Here is a 19,815-nt window from a genome sequence, read left to right as displayed (position 1 = left end):
TATAGCTTAGTGATGGGGAACAATTTTTTGGGTTAAAATAAAAATACTAAATTTAAACCCAAATCTTGCATTGTTTTTAAATGTTTGCTACTATTGCAAATTATGTGACTGTTGTGTAACAGTAATGACATGGGAGAAGGAGTGAAAAGGTAAAAGAATAAATCGTGTGTACCAATAAATCTGCTGGGCATTAACCAGAACCTGGTATTCCAGACAAAATGTATTAGCAACGTCAAAGAAATACGGATTTAATCAAATGTAATTCAACATCCAAAGCGTAAACAAGGTGTATTTTAAGCAGGAGGGAGGAACTCATTGAGAAATGTAACTTGCTGAACAGCACAGGGAAGATTTTTAATGAACGGAGTGTGAGAGTGTAGCGGATGGATTTGGGAATAAAAACAGGACGGAGTAAAATGGAGCAGTTTGAAGCAGAAATAAATAACAGCAGCGGTGGCTCGGGCGCCACTAACTATGCACAACTTCAGAGGCGGAACAACAGAGCCGCGGCACATCGTGACGGGCCGACTCCGCTCGGTGCTCTGCAGCCTCAGAAAAACGGTGTTTTCCAGCACCGGGACAGATCCCCGAGGCTCAACAAGGCAATTGTAAAGGCCTGTTAAAAAACTGGAGGAGCATGTAGTTAGAGAGGAAGAGAGAGAGAGAGAGAGAGAGAGAGAGAGACGAGAAGTATCTCATAGTTTGAGCAGACCGCGGGGGAGTCGTAAGTCAAGTGTCAGCAGTACAAAACAGCCGAAGAGTTCAATTCAAATAATGAGCAAGTGTGTTTCCGAAGTTTCAGCGGTGACCTACGACCTATTTACTGTTCTGTTCAGGTTTGGCAGACGGCATTTTTGAAAGAAGAATAAAAACTGGAACGCTTCCAAGTGAGTGTACAGCTAGGAATACATTAGAGCTGCACTTGGCAGGATTTTTTTTTTTTTTGTAAAACTAAACTACACTCGGTTTATCAGCCTTAATCATGAAGCGGGGCTGCAACAGAGAACACAGCGTCCATCCTCACTTAATGAGACGCTGTAAATTCACCCAAATTACAATTCTGGTGTCTGTATGGTACACTTTTCTATCCACAGGTGATGAATCCAAACTCCAGAGTGAAATCCAGAGAAGCAGAGAAAGCTGGACTCTCCAACGTTAGATCTTCTCCTCTCTTGTCTCTTTGGTATCTTTGATTTAAAGCATCACAGACTGTTTTCTCACAGGTAGTTTTCTCACAGGTGCAGCTTTAAACCAAATAATTCAGCTTGATGACGGGGACTCGCGATTAACGCCCAATAGACTTTTCGCAAATCACGAGACAAACCCCGAGGGAAAGAAGAGTTTTGACTTACTCCGACCGCAACCGCTGAACCGGAGTCCAGGGAGACGGTGGGCGTCACTTCTCTACTCTGAGCTCACGGGTCGTCGGACACATCGAAATGCCTCTTAGTGGCTTTTAGTGTTGCTCTGAAAGCACACGACAGCATAAACCGCAGTCTCATTTCACTTTTCAACGCCGGCCGCGTGTAAGTCGGGAGAGCCAGAGCCTGTGAGTTAAAGCAATCTCTTTTTCTTTTTTTTTCTTTTTTTCCAAGTAGAGATCTAATCCACTTGGGAGAAATGCAATCCATTTTTATTGCATCAGGACAGGAATATGAAAGCCACAAAGTAACAGAATAGTTTTAAGGCCGCAACGTCACCGCTAACCAATGGAAAGTCCCTCAAATTTGTCTCATGAAGAACAAGTGAGACGCGCGGCTGCATAAAATGAATTATTACTTGACCTGAAACCATGATGTGAGCTTCAGACACACGCTGAATTCTAAAATACACTTTAATGCACTGGGATTTTAGACAAAATTTGCCTTTTTCTTTCCCCCCAGAAGTGTTATGTAAAAGTGAAATTGCTGAATTATAACGGCCAAAATATCAAGTATTATAAGTTTTATCACTACTCATATAATACTGAAATAATGAATGATGAAACTTTATTGATCCCAGTGGGGAAATTTGGTCGTCGAGGCAGTAAAAGTAATAGGATTTAGCAGGGGGAGAAAAAAAAAATAGAATATAAGCATGAAAATAGAATAGAAAATAAGCAATAAAACAACAACAACAATAATAATAATAATAATATACATACTAAATCAAGAAAAGTAACAAATAATAATATAATGTAATAATAATAATCTATGAAAAGCCAATGCCAGCTAATAATATTAATGAGTGTAACTTCAAACAAACAATTGGATTCAACCAGATCAAATTAAACATACAACATATTCAAAGCCTTATTTTTATGGAGAATTGGAGAGTCATTGGGAGAGAAAGGTTGGTTTGAAGCTTCATTTGCATGCAATCCACACTACACAGAGTTGTCAGTGTAATTTTACTCGATTTGTACTCCATCCAAACTGTAAGTGTCAGTGGGTGTTTCTGTGTGTATCCAAATGATGGAGCTGTAATGAAACACACTGTACCTATGATATAAACCCTCAGAGGAATAACTCAATAGGAGAATATAAACTAATGATACTGTCAATACAATTATGATACATTTTATCATGTTGCAATAGAATATAGTGGAGCAGTATATACATTAAAACTGTCTTCACATCCTCCAATCATGTCGGTGTGTTGTTTTTCACATGGGCTGTCATGTGTTTGCCCAAAGGAAACTGCAGCTTTTATAAAACATGTAAAGATTGTCACATTGCTGAAGACAACTGCTTCCTCTGAGGAATGCCGGAAAAGGAGGACAGGGCTTTTTGTTGTGCTGCACACACACACGCACACACACACACACACACACACACACACACACACACACACACACAGGAAGGGAGGTTCAAAGCTCTAATTCGGTCATGAATTCGTATCGACTCAAGTGGGCCCTCAGACAAAAACACATCATACACTCATGTCGCCGCACAAGTGCACACTCACACACACGCTCACTCAGACGCTCATTGGCTCAGACACACACACACACACACTTATGTAAAAGCATGCTCATAGTGAATTCTACCAACACTTTGATATGATTTGGAGATATTGTCTGTGTTGGTGTGTGTGTGCCTGTGCATACGTGTGTGTGTGTGTGTGTGTGTGTGTGTGTGTGTATGAAGGGGTATTGATTTCCCAGTAAAACAAATGCCAAAACTGCTGCAGGATGCGCCATGTGACTCTGTGCAACCAATGAGTAAGCTGAGTGAATTTGATTGGCCCAAAGCGCTTGATGCGTGTTTGCCCTTTCTGTGTCCCCTGTGGTGGCTCACCACCCCGCGCGTGCGTGTGTGTGTGTGTGTGTGTGTGTGTGTGTGTGTTTTGTGTTGTAAGATGGTGCATATGGCGCGAGTACAGAGTGCCATTTCATTACCGACTGTAGGAATCACAGGCATAAATCTGATTAAGCGGAGTCGTCATGATCCTAAAGCTAACAACTTCCTCTCTCTCTCTCTTGCTCTCTCTCTCTCTCTGTCTCTCTCTCTATCTCTTTTTACTCAATAATGCAGCTTTGATCTCCTCCTCTTTTATTTCTCTCTTCATAGCCAACAGCTCCCATCAGTCACTGCCTCCAACCAGGGATGATGATGACAATGACGATGATGATGATGATGATGATGATGAAGATAATGACAATGATGAAGATGATGACGGTGATGATAATAACAGCTCCACAGTTTTTCAATTACAGTAAAGTGAGCAAAGAGTACCACAGTCATTCTCCACCTATTATGTAACAGCCTGAAACACACACACACACACACACACACACTCACACGCGCAGTGCAGAGTTCAACGTCTTCACTGACAGCTTGTGCCAGTGGAGACGACATCACAGGCCGCGGAGAAACTTTGAAAAGAAGTTCTTTCGGCGCGGAGCTCGGCGGCGGCGGCGGCGGCACTACTTTTCTTCAATCCTAAAACTGAGGATAAAAAATACATGGCAAAGAGTCTGTTCCGCGGCCTTTATATCTCCGCTCTTTCCACCTTTCATCTTAAAGCCAGGCCCCCCCCCCCCCCCCCGGATTCATAACGCGTCTCGGCAGTAGCGAGGTTCACACGGCCGACCACTCGCCGCCAGATGAAGAAGTCCCGCTAGTTTTTTAAGGACGTGTTCCTCCTTCCAGTGCTAAATCGGTGGTACAGCGCGTGGGCTTCCTGACGCCTAGACTGGGTCTTGAACATCTGATTATGCAGAGCGATGAATATTTTATGCAGATTTTTTTTTTTTTTTTTTTCTCAGGGTTTGGTAAATAAGACAGCGGGGGAGGTCAAACCTACAGTACACGCCGGTTGACTTTGATTTACCCGGAGGGAATAATTAGCGCTCTCGTCGGAAGCCCGGTGGTTGCGTTTACGCGGCGAGGCGACTCCGGCCCACCGGACCGTTGCCGGGCGGAAACGGACTCGCTTAATTGGCGCCGATTGTTAGGGTTTTCGCTCTGTTCCTGCAAATGAAGTGGGTTTGGAATGCGTGCGCGCAGGGAGGTTTCATTTAAATACATTGGATATGGATATTATATCTGCCGTCCACACATTTCACTCATCTGAAAGACTCTAGTTTCTAAAGACATGCAGGTCAGGTGAATTGAAGACTCTAAATTCCCCATAGGCGCGAGTGCATGTGTGTGTGTGTAGTATGGTATATGATGCATATGATCTAGTACAGTGAATCTCAACCTTTTTCATATCACGGACCCCTAATTTAGTACACATTTGTTAATAAGATTTTATCTCTCAAACTCAAATCTGAGAATATTTGTATTGTTAGATATGATTTTGTCCTGAATTCCATGACTCTCTGTATTGTAGGTAGAGAGATGTCAGTGAAACTATGATCAAAACAGTCATTCTTCCACATTCTCTAATTGTGTTAACTTCTTGTAAATGAAATAATTGTGAAGTTTATTGTTTAAATGCATCAATTTGCTGAGGGCCCCCTGGAGCCCCCTCAAGGACCCCTGGTGGTCCCCGGACCCCATGTTGAGAACCCCTGATCTAGTATATGATGCGGTATATGATATAGTAAGTGATGTATGTAAAGTATGTATATGATGTGGTATGTATATGTATGATGTAGTATGGTATATGACATGTATATGATGGTATTTAAACAGACTTGACTGTGATAAAGGGCTTTATAAATAAACTAGACTATACTAGACTAAGGCTCTCTAAGGGATTTAGCTGTACAGAGTGTGCAGAATAATAGTCAAATTCAGCATAACCTGTCTATATGCGTCTTCATATTCCAACCACACATATCTCTATAAACATGAATCAAGAGATTATGTCAAACATCGCCATGGAAACAGAAGAGGCATACTGCAAAAAACTATATCCAGTGAAGGGCATAAGGCGTTTGCATGCCTCAGTATCCTGGTTATTATCGGCATATGGCAGCTATTATATCATATTCACATTTCTTACAGTGAGGGTATGAGCTTTGTAGACATGATATGGCATTTACATTCACAAACTACAAAAAAAAAATACAAGATTGTTCCAAATAACATTATAATAATAAAGTGTATGTAAACTCGCTCACTGTAATGTAGCTGCCATTGCACTGCGGCTTAGGCAACACTTGCAACACTTGCAGTGGGAAAAGCTACAAACGAGGCTTACTACGGTATTGAATAGGAGTAGAAAATGCTGCTGGAAACGCGGCTGTTACACACACACACACACACACACACACACCGCCGTGACTTCAAGGCCACATCACACATGGACAGACAGACACACACACACACTAGTGAGTGAGTGACGGTGTGAAGGAGGGAGGTGAGCGGCTGCAGGGATACACGGCGAGTGGAAGGCGGGGGGGGGGGGGCAAGCAGCTATAAATCCCTCTCCCTGCCAGTCAACCCTTAAGAAGCTAGGGGCTGATTAAATTTTCATTCTCTCTCTCTCCTTCTCCCTCTATCTCTTCCTTTCTCAGACGCTACAGTCGAAAAAAAATAAATCCCCGCCGCCCCGTCCGTTGCTCAGGTTTTGGGGGGGGGGGGCATCGAAAACGGCCTCCTATGGGCGCCGACGCATCGCCGAGATCTAGCGGAAGCCTCCGACTCCCGAGATTGCATTTGAAAACAAATTGATTTTTCTCGCAGCGGATAACAACTTCGAGTGTTCCTGGCAGATTTTTCGAAAGCCACTGAATTCGAATTGCGGAAAGATTCAAGACCAGACTCTAGATGCTAAAAAAAAAACAAAAAAAAAAAACACACCTTGGAGACGGGGGGGGGGGGTTGGCGGGGCACGTCTCGCCCGCTTTTTATGGCGAAGGCTTTTGAAGACGCACTCGAGAATCAGTCTGATTGTGCGAAGCCTCGCAAGGACAGCGGGGGTTCAGACAAAGGCGACGCACCTCGCTTTTTTTTTCTATTTCGTTTCATTTCAGTGACAGCAAAAGAAAAAAAAAAAAAAAAAAAAAAAAAAAAGAATATATAAACGTTCTTGTTCACGGCTCCTGAGGCGGAGGGGCGAGTGTACAGAAATATCACTCGGGGAGCGTAGGTTCTCTTTCATGGGATAATTCTACAGTGAGAAGTTATGGGCTTCAGCCACGGCCATATTGTATCTAGAGGCCTCTAATGCAGACTCTCAAGGGAGAAGAGACATGTGCTTTTCTTTACCTGCACACTGGAGTCTTTGTATGGTGGCTGAAAGGTGACAAAACTAATATGCTGTGGTTTTATTCCTATAAATAAAGGAATGGAAGCTGCTCCCTGCTTGTCTGACTTGATTCTACACAATTAAAAATCATATTACATGATGGGGTCTATTCTTTTCTGTAAATTCGATCATGCAGCTAGCAGGCACTCGGCGAGCGCAACACCTCCGCCAACGCTGAGCGACTCTCCAACTTGCAAAATTGATTTCTTGACTCTGCAAACCGGCCCCTTAGGATTTGGAATCGAGTCTCTATCTCCGTTAGTGTCATAGGTATGGTTAAAAAAAAAACAAAAAAACAATAATCTTTTAACGGTGGAAATCCGAGAGCCGGATCACCACCGAAATCGAATCACTTCAGTTCCTTGGCCCGAGGCTGATCTGTCCGGCAAATTTCATGGCAAATCCAGTTTTTGAGATCTGCTGCTGACAGACAGACAGACAAACTCACGGGTGAAAAACATAACATCCTTGGCGGAGGTAATAAAGTTTGTCATTCGCCCTTCAATTTAGTCTCTCCGGATTGAATTTAGAGCCGCCGTTCCAACTAGGGACGCACATTTTCCAAAAGAAAATCTTGATCTATTTGCACTGTTAGTTAACGATCAAATATCAATGTTTGAAAAAAAAAAAAACACACACACACGCGCCACTACACACTTCGAATCGAAGCATTATTCAGACAAACATTGGTGTAATGGCCATTTGCGCAGTTGGACTAACCGGCTGTGATGGAGCAATTCAAACAGTCGTTAACCGTTAAGGTTAATCGACGTGATACATAACAAACAATAAATCGATCATCGATTTATGTTGGACGTCCCTAGTTCCACCCAGGAACCGAATACCGTATTGATGAGGTCAGACTAGGGCTGGGCGATATGGACCAAAAATCATATCTCGGTATTTTTAGGCTGAATGACGATACACGATATATATCTCGGTATTTTCTACGAAGTGGGCTACGTGTTCAGTTGTAAGTAGGGCTGGGCGATATGGACAAAATCAAATATCACAATATTTTTGACCAAATACCTCAATATCGATATTGACAAAATTGTAGGGATGACTATTGGTGCTTTCACAAAATATTTACACAATGAGATTTTTGATAAATAATCATCAGTAATGTGGATATAATGACTAAGTGGGTAAAGGCAAATAATAGAACAGCTAGAACAGTCTGGTAAGTTCAGAAAATGACATCACTTTACTGTAATGCAGCCTTTAAAACCAGGAAAAGACACTTATGCCATATCACGATATCACAATATCCAAAATATAAGACGATATCTAGTTTCATATCACGATATCGATATAATATTGATATATCGCCCAGCCCTAGGTCAGACCGCCAAAAATCACCACAAATAGGGGAAAAATGATAAAGAAATAATAGCACCCCAGCACCCTAATAGCATCAAACAACAACCTCTTCTGGCATTTACTAGTCCTTTCTTTGTTCTTTGTAACTTCTTTTGATCACACACACTACCTGAAGCTAGATACCCTCCCTCTCCCTCAATACACACACAGAAATCCACTGGTCAGCACACACAGTACTTAAAGTGCAGCACCTCGCCTGTACTGCATGACATCTGAGAGGATGCATGCTGTGTACGCTGCACACACACACACACACACACACACACACACACACACACACAGGACTAAAGAGGCTAGATAGTGCGCCGTATTCTCTACACACACACGCTCAGACTTAAACACTTCACAAACCGCATCGCATGACACTAAACGGGCTACATATTGTGTACTCGGCACACATGAATACACCTCGAACATGAGACGTGTTCACATGTGAAGACACTTTGTACATCAAAGCGCTTCTCACACGGGACCGCCGGAGAAGAATTAACCTCAGCGAACGCCCCGCAAACATCACATGAGGCGATCCAACCGGAGAGGGAACATGCAACCTCTTACAATTCCCCACAGATTGGGGAAAAAAAAACATAAGAGCTGTGGCTAATTGGGATTATAAAATCAAATTATCCAAAAGAGATTCTGCCTACCCGCATGATTTGTAACAGGGGCCCCGCCATGCATAATGTATTTAATGTACAAGCTGGGGAAATATTTACGATCTCTCTCTCTCTCTCTTTCTCTCCCTCTCTCTCCATCTTTCTTTCATGCTGGCTGTCTTGCTCTCTGTCTCTCTGTTTCTGAGTCTCTCTCAATCTCCCTCGCTCACAGAAACACACACACACACACACACACACACACACACATTCCAGAAATAGATGATTAACTCCAGAGTGCAGCAGAAAGGAGCTGTCTGTTACTCTAATGAAACTGAGAGCAGTGGGTTGAATGTGTGTGTGTATATGTGGTTGTATGTCCGTGCGTGCATGCGTGTGTGTGTGTGTGTGTGTGTGTGTGAGCCTCTACCAGAAATGTTTAGCTTGTGAAAACAGTCTGATTAGCCGGGTTAGAGTCACAATAACAACCTGGCTTGTTACCAGAGCTGTAACTCTAACAGTGTTGTGCCACTCAAGTCATTCCAGTTCCCCAGTGCTTCCTAATACAAGGAGCTTCTGTCTTTCTGCCTGGCAACAGTCAGAGGAGCGAGGGTGCTGCCAGTCTGGACTGTAGAGAAGTTTAATATGACAGCAGGCAGCAGTATACAGACTGCCTACAGTAAAGGTCTGAGGGATGGCTCGTAGAAAATGAACATTCCAACATTCAATCATTTGGCTGTGAACATATTTTTTTTACACACTGAGATACATCATTAAAAATCATTTTAACAGAGTGAAACTATGTAGAGCTCAAGCTGAACAAGAGCTGCGGCTGTACGAGCCACTAGAGGGCTTCTGGTGTCATTTAAAAAGCCTCCACCCTCTCCTGGGCGTTGTTTTCTTCTCATCCTCCTGCTAGCTGCTTTCAGTAGACATTATTTCACCGTCAAAGCCACGCGAAGCAGAGTGAGGGCAACGTTAAGGAAGTAAAGGTCAGTCCTGTTGTGAGGAAGCACGGCTCCACTGCAACAATGTGGCATCTTGTCTACAATCAAGGAAGTCAGACCAAGCCAAACTCGCATGACAACATTTCTGCATGTTCTTCGAAGTTGCGGCACGCACCAAATATTAATATTTGTTAAGACCATAAACTAAATGTTCGACCATGAGAAAATTCCTAGTATGAAGAAGATGTTAGTAGAGTTGGTTCAGCATCGTTGCTTGCAGAATTAGGTGTGCTCATCTGTACTAGTGACCATCTGTAGAAGTGCCTATCATAGTCCTATTGAGATTTTTAATCTACTGATTTTGCTCGACAACAATTACAGTCCAGTCAGCGATTAGAGATTTTAGAGAACTATTATTGACATAATTGTTAGAAATGCTAATAAAGAATACATTTAAAAAAAGACCCAGACACAGACATCTTTTGTGAATATGAAAGCTTGATATTTTAAAGTTTGCAGCAGTCATTTTTGAGTTCTGTACATAAGTGATGAACTCGTCTCTTAAATTTAAGGCAAAACATGAGTCAATGGAGGCGGACAATTTTGCCAAACATTATGACAAGCGCATTCTATCATGACACCTTTGTTCCTCGCGTCCCATCGTATCATTTATGTGAATTTGTCTGCCTCATCACGCCTTCAGTCACATCCTCAACAGTTGTGGTCTGATGCTTTGCCGTATGTAGCAGCCTGCCTTTCATCAAATCCCCTCAGTGTTTTTTGCTTCTCAGCGTGAGGAGCTCAGCACAGCACAGAGCAGCACAGAGCGCAGCCAAGCAGAGTGATGCAAAACAAGCTTCTGCTCCTTATGATGCTGCGAACGAGAGCGGGGATGATGCAGCGTGCGGTCCCGGAGGCTCGCTGCCTCCGGGACCGCACGCAGGCTCTTTTGGCCTCGGGATCGATTCCTGCCGGGGATCCTCCGGGTTGTACCGTCCCTCCTCTGCACCCCTCTGATCACCTTCACTTTTCAGATTAAAAGAGAAAAAAAAAACAATACAGGTGTGGAATAGCTGCGATGACGCGGACAGAAAAAGGTAAAAGTATGGGCAGCTAGCATGAATTACAGCTGCGATATGCAACTTTTTCGCCTTCAGGCAGGAAGTGTATTATTAGTCTCGGCCTCCTCCCCCTCAGTCGGTCAAGTTCCCGCCCCAACACCTGTCACTCATCTTGACGAGCTGTCATCTAGCCTCGGGTTGAGGTATAGCAGGTATGGGAATCGGCAATTAAAAAAAAGCAATGTTTCACTGTTCTTTCTTTTCTTACTGCTTTCATCTGTTGTTGTTGTTGACTTCCCTGCTCTGTGGCCGGAAGCCTCACCTTGATAGCCACAACCAGCTAACTGCTGGCCACACCCACAATAAATAGTTTACACCCCAAAACGTCCCAAATGTCATTGGAAAGCCAAGCTCAGGCAAACAGGGGGATTTAGGCATGAACACACAGGGTGACAGACAGTTAATGTAGAATATATCCCATTTATTTATTGTTATTTGAATGTGGAAAAAACTTCATATTGCAGCTTTAAGTTGTTCTTGCTTAATGAAAACTAAAGACAGACTGTTCTCATCGTCTATGATATTACTATCTTACCACCTATGGATCTTTACTGCTGCCTTTATCAAGGGCTGGAGGCAAACATGAGCTTTTTACCGCCCAGTTCGCCTCTGCACTGTGTTGTTTTGGTGAACCTCCTCTCTAAACACATCTAAAGAGACATGCTTTGACACAAAAGAAATAGAGCAGAAGTGAACAGTGACTTAGGGCAGCTTTTGGATTGGATCTTCTAAATGTTATTTACTTCGCCGCTGAGGAGAACACAGCGGAGCGTGCGTTGCCGCTCATTCAATTTGTCAGGGGTTTCTAAACCGGCGAGCCGATCGCGCTCGAGTGAGAATTCCTGACGAAAGCCGAGGAGTCGGAAGCCGACATCGAAATACGGCGGGTTCTAACACGGCAAACGCTCACATCTGTCAACCCTCGTCGCGGTTTGCGGAGGTATTACACCCGACAGCCTCCATTTGGTGTGACATGCATAAAACAGGAGCTCGGTGCTTAAGTGCACCGCGGCCCTTATAGGGTTCACCGCGATTATGTGCGCAAATCCACTAAAAATGCTCATATATAATAGAGCGAAGTCCGCCTCTCAGGTTTCAGCAAGCTCTACGAAAGAAAATATTTGTTGACATTATCCGGTTGAAGGTCCAGAGGTGGGATATTTCATGACGATTCTGTTCCCAGATCGGCTTTCGTTGGCCAATGATCCGAACGTAACGGCGATCCATATCCCGACTCTCATCAAGCTCCCTGAAGAGGAGATGTGTGTGTGTGTGTGTGTGTGTGTGTGTGTCATCGTCTGGATATGAGGGAGCATGCATAAAACAAAAGCTTAATGCCAGTCTTGACTTTGAAAGAAAGTGAGCTGCAGTTGTGCCCCCCCCCGCCCCCCCCCCCGCCTTGCAATCACATTTAAATTCAGCCTCAGCGAGGAGTCCCGGTGTGGCTGATTACTGTTTCATCACCTTTTTCCCCTCTGTCTTTCTTAGAAATATGACACAGACGAAGTGAAAAATGATCACTGAATATGTAAGTATATTACAACTGAAAATGTAAGTATATATGACAAATGATATAACACAAAGATGGATAGGTTAGTAACAGAACAAATGGTCGTTGTAGATACACATGTAGCTGGTGGACATGCCATGTTACTAGTGATGGGACGATACAATACAACCACGATATAATGTAATAAATACAATTTCAATGATAACAAAGCATGACTGTGCAGAATTATGTTTATTTCTGAGCCACAAATCTTTCTAGCGACGGCATTGGCTTCCTAGAATGTAAACAACAATGTAAAAAATGTCATTACAAAGAGCAAATAATGTAATGTGGATGGAGAGCTTGTGAAACTGTGTCATTTCTCACTACAGCAGAATAAAATGGAGCTAATTCATCTTTCTGCCCCACGATACGTATTGTCACATGTTTGTATTGTGATATATTGAATTTCGATATATCGTCCCGTCCCTACATGTTTTAGATTCAGACAGATTCAGAGAGAGAAGGCCAGTGGATCCATATCAGAGCCGCTCTGGTGTATCTGTTAGGCCTTAAACGAGCAGCAGAGCCCTTGTGTCCTTTTCAAGTGTCTCGCAGCCTTTACCCTCTCTCTCATCTCTCTGACACGTTATAATGTCGTGATAATGGGGTCCTTTTTCCAGCCTTTTGAAACGCAGAAACCCCCTGTTGGTCTGGGATCCGAACCCGTCACATCTCATTTCCAGATGACCTCGCCTAAGCGCCGGCTCCCTCTCTGTAATTTATACTGTTTGTACCCGAATTGAATAAATGTAAAAAAAAAACAACAGAGAAACTTTTTTTTTGTGTACAGACGCTAAACTTTTAAATAGATTGCAAGAGCACAGACCCTGAGAGGCTCTGGTCCGTAGCCAACCGCTCCACTCGGAAGCCACCGGGTACAGATGGGAGCCGGGCTATACTGTACCTAATCAGCATAATCGATCAGTTTAATTGATGACAGCAGATAAATGATGATCGGCAAAGGATTTATCAATGACTCCGTGGCCAGCCGTTCATTCCCTTGCGGCCCCTCCCAGATCATTAGGCTCTAGTTGACTGGCCGGAGCCTGGTTCTTCCATTATAATGCCAAGAAAAGTAAACATGTCGTCCCTCATGAATGACGCAGGCACCCCTTGGGCCAATCAGGAACGAGATGCATCATCCCTCCAGGTGGATCTTTAATTATAGCGCGCCCCATCAGGCCAATCAGTGACACTTTCAAAACCAGAGCACAGTGCTAAAAAGCATCATCCCTCTAGGTTTTGTTACAATCTGACCAGTGGTGTGGCAGTTATGGTCTTTCAAAGTTAGACATTTTGACCTTTAATTATAGAACCCCCATCGGGCCAATTACTGTAATTAATGTAATTACTGTAATGCCTGCACACAGTGCCAAAATGCATCATCCCGCCAGCTTTCATCCAAATCAGGCCAGCAGTGTCTGAGATATCACTTGCGATGCAAATGCAGCAAATAAAACCGGTGGGAAGTATTTCTTTGTATTTAAACTACACTACCAGGCTATTTATCCATAGAAAGTAAGGCTAAGGATTTAAGCAGGGACGAAGTAGGACGGCATCCCTCTTGTTACAATTGCTAAAATTCATCTCCTTTTGTTAATTATAGATTTATGAGGTGGAAAAAAACTACGAAAGGAAAAGACAATCTACCATCCCGCCACCTCGCCTTGTTAAATTTGAACAAATTAGTCACTGGCCACCGCCCAATCTCAGTTGCTGTTAATCTTCCTTTATTCCCCTGAGCACCTTCTGCACACCGCCTGTTCATCTAAATAACTAGAAGAGGAACTGTTACGCCTCTGTGGGTTTTACCCTGCGCACAAGAGAGAAATGTTCGCACAGAGATACCGAGTACAAAGAAGGGTGAAATAGCAACACGTGTAATTGCAGTATGTGCTGAGCGGCTTCAGGCTTGACCGGGACTGGAGCAAAACCTGCACGGGAGCTGAAAGCGGAAGGCTGAGTTCAGTTCCGACTCCGCACATCTCACAGTGCTTCAGAAAGCCTTTTATCTCAAACAGTGTGTCATCTGACGCTGATTATTGGGCAACAGACTCTAACCTGGCACTTACTCAGATGTTATTTCAATCCCTGACTGACAAACACAGACACACAGTGAGAAAAGTACTAGCTGCAGATCTGTTCCCATGGTAACACAGCCCAGTAGATCTCCGCTATTGACTGAGGATGAGAATCTCTGTAGACCTATTAAAGAAAACACCTACACACACACGCACACATATGTGCGCGCAGACACGAATGCGCACGCACACCAACGCGCATACATAACTCACACACACACACACATGCATACACATGCAGACCTTTGACCACCACCTAGTCATCAGCCTCCCAAAAATCTTTATTTTTATGAATGGAGGAAGAAGAAAGCAACAATACAACGGGCATTTTGAAATAGCTGAATGCTTGAGTAGCCAGGTAAGTAAGAGTAGAGACAGTCCAATCTCCCCAAGCCATATAGAAAGCTTGCTTTTAAGTGGCACAGCAGCATGATATAAAAGAGGAAATGTTGAGAGTGAGTGGGCGATTTGCTCAGATTTAACAGAGGGAGGATGGGCAGATAAATCGCCGTTTTCCCCTTATACTTCAGAGATCTTCTCTATTTTCTCTAATTCTATATTCACTATTAAATCTATACTTAATTTGTGCTTATCAGGGGTTGTTTGCCTCAAATGACACCCTGGGGAGCAGCGGTGTGTGTTGGCAGGAGGAGCCAGTATTGCATTATTTTCCAATTTAAAACCTAATAAGAGAAGTTGGCACGGCGGCGCTAAGTGAATGTCTCGGTCTGACTCTCTGGCACCCAGTGGGCAAGTCAGCCAGCCAATCGCTCTGCCTACTAGCCAGCCAGTTAGCCAGAAAATCCATCATCCAACCACCAAGGCAAGCGTTCAGCAGATCAGTCAAGCAGCCAGCCAAGTGAGCGGCCAGTTAACCAATCCATCAAGCCAGTCAAACAACTCGCCAGTGAGGGAGTCAAACAACCAGCCGGGCCAATCGGACAGCCAGTGCACATCCCAAGCCAGAGAACATGTGACGGCCTCGAGGTGTCGCTGGTGCTCGTTCACTTTTACGACTGAAAACCTGGTGGAAAACTTGAGAGGGAACCGTGAGGCAAAAGCAGGGCGGCCTGAAGATGGGTTCTGGTATGATTCCTTCCTGCTTGGGAATATGAAATACAATTTGATGTGACAGTTAGCAGAACGTAACATTCTTCCAAGTAGTGCTGAGAAGTCGACCCTGCATGTGTACAACCTGCTTACACAGAAGGAACACCTTGAAACCAAGCAGAGATTTGCTAAGTTTACTTTGAGAACAAAATCCAGCTTTTGCCCCCTTTACACCTGGCATTAACATGAGCCTCGTAGCCTGACTGTGTCTAGATATGATTTAGTTGGGTTACGTTTAGCCTACACCTGGCACACACACACACACACACACACACACACACACACACACATATTTCAGATTGCCGCGCAAGTTACAGGTTTTTGAGTGACTCTTCTTGACATTCATTTGTTTTCTATATTTCTATATTCTATACAGTAGGCTATATAAGAAAGATGACATCAAATCAGAACGAGTTTCTGACCGGCCACGAGGGACACAGTCAAGATTTCCACCCGGGTTTTACATCTACGATGTTTGGACTCAACATGAAAATACAAATGGAAAAACAGCGACACCTGGAGGTCGGCCGGGGCAGAGCAGCTTTTGGGAAGACATGGGGAATAGCTATCCAGAACCCAGCCAAACAATTTTCAATGCTTTAGGAGACATAATTAAAACATAATCAGCTCAGTCAACTCTACATTAGGCTGAAATGTGTCCCTTAACTAAAATCTGTTTCTGATAGATATAAATATACAACATATTAAAAATATGAAGTTGCACAGAAAATGAAAATGGATTAACTATTATTATTGTTGTTATTATCATTATTATTATTAGTCTACCATTCTGCTATGATTAGGCTATTATTAAGCTATTAAGATAATATGCATTATTAAGATATGATTGTTGATGATTATTATGATGTTGGTGCTGATTATTATTATTAGCTATTATTATTATTAGCCTATTATTAAGCTATCATTATTTTTATTATTATCATTATCATCATTAAGCTGTTATTAATATTGTGGTCTGGTTTGCTGAATTGCAGTCATCTTTGATCCTTCGAAGAAAAGCTCTAAGTCAAAGCAGCAAGTCCTGTCTCACTGAATAAAAAATGTAAACGTCTCCTTGCTGCTATTTTGGTGTTTTCCTCCGGCTGGATGTGCAGGCACGGAGATCATCAATTATTTGTCGGTGCCGAGTATGAACCGTCTTCCCTATGGATCTGTCGAAGGTTGACGACCTCCAGGCTCAACGCCCCGTGAATGAATAAAAAGTTTCCTCTGCGTCCTTAATGCAAAGGCACAGGCTACCGGGAAGCGGCCGCTGTGCCTGTGCGTCTGTTGTGGATGTGGCGGCGAGGCGCAGCGCAGCGCTGCGGTGCCCGGCGCGCTCCGGACCAACACAACACCGACAGCAGCACTGCGCGTTTGGGGACGTGACATGGGTTAAGGGCCTGTGTGAGACTAACCAGATGGCCTAAATAAGAAATACCACCCGTTTAAAATACAGTTAGGCCAATCTAGTCAGCCGAGTGAAAAAATATACAGCCATGTCTGAAGCAAGCCCCCAAACAATCAGCACCAAAACGGCTCCAGACGCACTGCAATACGATCAAAATTACTGCCATAAAAGACATCTGCTGTTTCTTATTAGTTATCACTTAGACCTAATATATGGTATGATCAGCTCAATCAGATAATCCCCCCTAATATGGCCAGTATTCGAACAGAAAGAAGGGGCATTAATAACAGCATAACCAAGCAAGTCTGATATGGGAATGAGGGTCGTTTCTCCAATCTACAATTTCTGATCACAGCTTTCATCATAGGCTACTATTGTTAGTGAACTGTATGATCATAACCCATTAGGGCCACTCTTACAGGTTGGATAACAGCACACAGCCTCGGAGGTGTCTTACCTTCAGCGGCTAAGGAGCACTGCATCATCAGCATCAGCACCGTGCCGATGCTCAGAAACCACCGGGCCAGCCTCCCATCCAGCGCCCGCGTCCTCTTCCCGTTTCTCGGCGAGCGGACGGCCACCATCCCGGGGTCCGAGAGCCATGCCGTCGGGGAGAAAGAGCGGGGGGCTTCTTTGTTTATCCCGCCGTCCCCGGGGCCGCTGCCGCTGCTGGAGAGGAGCGCATGTTTGGGAGCCATTGGTCAACCAGTTAATCCTGAATGGGAATCATCTAACGGCGCTGCTCTGGTGAAAGGCATCCGATCAACCTGGCCCCGGTGCGGACAAGCGGGGCTCTCCTCTCCATGAGCCTGCCGGGAGGCTGTCAGCGTCGAGATGGAAACAAAGGCAGTTTTTTTTTTTTTTTTTTCGTTTGAGCGTCTCCGTGTGTTTGTGTGCGTGAGGTGTGAAGTCCCTACTGCGACCGTAAGGCGCTCTCCATCTCTACTGGGAGCTGCGTCAAGACACACAGAGGTGGCCACAACGCCGGGAAACAGCCTCGGCGATGCTGGCTTCAAAATAAAAGCGTCGACGCTGTCAGGAAGTGCAGTTTGAGGATTGGAGTGCAAGTTTAACACTTCTTGGAGGCAGAGCTGCTTCGAAAAACCACCGTTTTTTCCCCACCGCGCACGTTAACTCGCAAAATTAAATGTCAAAGAATGAACTGCTCTTCTCTCTCAAACTATGAATAAAAACATGAATGGCAATTAATTATTTTTGTCCTTTAATGTCCCCATTTAATCATGACAATGGCATCCATGAGCTTGGAAGGTCAGCAGGGGAGTTAGCTAAGAGGCTATTATGAAACCTAGCACTCTTGCTAGCAAGCCCTAAAGTTTTTACTGACGACATGACCCTAATTGAACCAAAATGCGATTCTTTATATAATTTCTGTCTGTTCTGATTGGCTAATACTCACAAAGGCTTTTTAACAGTTTTTGGAGTGCCTGGATATTCCTCTTTTACTTATGTCCAAAGAACCCTTCGAAGTAATTCCTATCTATCTGTGTTCATTGAAGTTTGCCATCTGTGTTCATTGAAGTTTAACTCAACCAATGAGATTATTTCTGCCTCCAACAAACGTTTGTAGAACTTAAATTTCAATCTGCTTTCATTTCAGTAGATTTTTCTAGCTGGCTTGCCACTAAGTAGGTTACTGGAGCTCCAGTTCTATACTCTTTTGGAACAATTGTGCCACTACTATGGGTTAAAACAGATTTTCTTTTTCTAGAGAGAGTTTTCTGTGTTCAGTGTTTAAGTCATCCAGGATTCATTTTGTTAGCTGAATTTGAATTTAGCTGTACGAATGCACTCTCTCTTTAGGAAATGCCATGCTCCATAATACAATGTAAAAAAAATGTTTGGTATTTATTTCACAGCTGGAGTATCACTCCATATTGAAGGTACCGTTTCCACTTGAGTATTTTGATACTTATGTGACAAATGGTCCGCTTTTATTTTGAAGGTAAACTTGCCTAACTTCTGGTTTTGTTCGGGCTAACTCCGGCTAGCTTGACGCAGCTTCTGCCAGGATACTGAGCAGCAGCCTGCGTGTTTGGTGTCATGATGGTAAAAATCACAGGAACAGACTGGCCACAACGGCCCGCTTCATCCTTCCAGCTCTGAAGGGCGCACATTTGGGACGGCACAAATCACGGCGTCCTTCACGTCCCTTTTAATTTCAAGCCCATTGCATCATTAGAAGACCAAACATCAAGGCAGTGACGCCAGCGCTGCTTTGCTGTAAAATTTATGATTTGGCAGATCTAACTACAGCAGGAGCCCGGCGGCCCCTGGTGGGAGCTGAGGGCGCAGCCACAGTATTCAGTCAGAAATGTGGAGAGTGACCAAAACAGTCACAGATATTCTGCTCATTGTCTATTAAATAATAGTAAAAAAATAAGCTCTTCTTCATTTTGTTGTGGAACCTACATTGGGAAACACTGTATTAGATATTTCTAATTTATAGGTGAAACAGTTTTAATAGTTTCAGACTTATTTCGGCAGCTAATATAAAAGGTTGCTTGCCTGACATCTTTACACATTTGGTCATCTTTGGTCGATGCTGGTCTTCCACAGATAACACTATTTTCTACAAATAAGATGATCGCTTGAAAGCATATCATTTATGGTTAATTTCAGATTTGATTACACAGTAGGTCTCCCTTTGAGAAAAAGAACAATTATTCAATCATACTCCATGTGATTTGGAAGTGTACATGACTGAGATAGTTTTAAGGTAAAAGACAATCACTTTTAGCAGTAGATTAACCCTCATTGTGGCCCTTTTTACTCTTAGAAACAGCAGAGACATCTTTCACTTAAACTCCAAACAGAATCTTTGTTGGCATCCTAATTTTCCTCGCCAATAACTGACATTGGTGGACGAAATACTTCCTTCTACACCAGAAAAAGACAACAAACAACACTGACTG

General features: G+C 43.5%; 1 protein-coding gene across 1 annotated transcript in view; it reads right to left on the bottom strand.

Moving 5' to 3' along the window:
- The window catches only part of LOC139665934 (UPF0606 protein KIAA1549L-like), an 81,008-nt gene extending 63,428 nt beyond the window's left edge, over positions 1-17,580 (bottom strand). Inside the window, 1 exon segment of the mRNA XM_071544991.1 lies at positions 17,340-17,580. Within this exon segment, the coding sequence (XP_071401092.1) occupies positions 17,340-17,580 (241 nt within the window).
- Positions 17,581-19,815: the final 2,235 nt, after the last annotated feature.

This window comes from Centroberyx affinis, unplaced genomic scaffold (assembly GCF_046629955.1).
Source record: "Centroberyx affinis isolate AG114_WGS23_722 - 3 ecotype Tasmania unplaced genomic scaffold, CSIRO-AGI_Caff_v1 ptg004742l_1, whole genome shotgun sequence".
Lineage (NCBI taxonomy): Eukaryota > Metazoa > Chordata > Actinopteri > Beryciformes > Berycidae > Centroberyx > Centroberyx affinis.
This window is presented reverse-complemented; position numbering and strand designations above follow the sequence as displayed.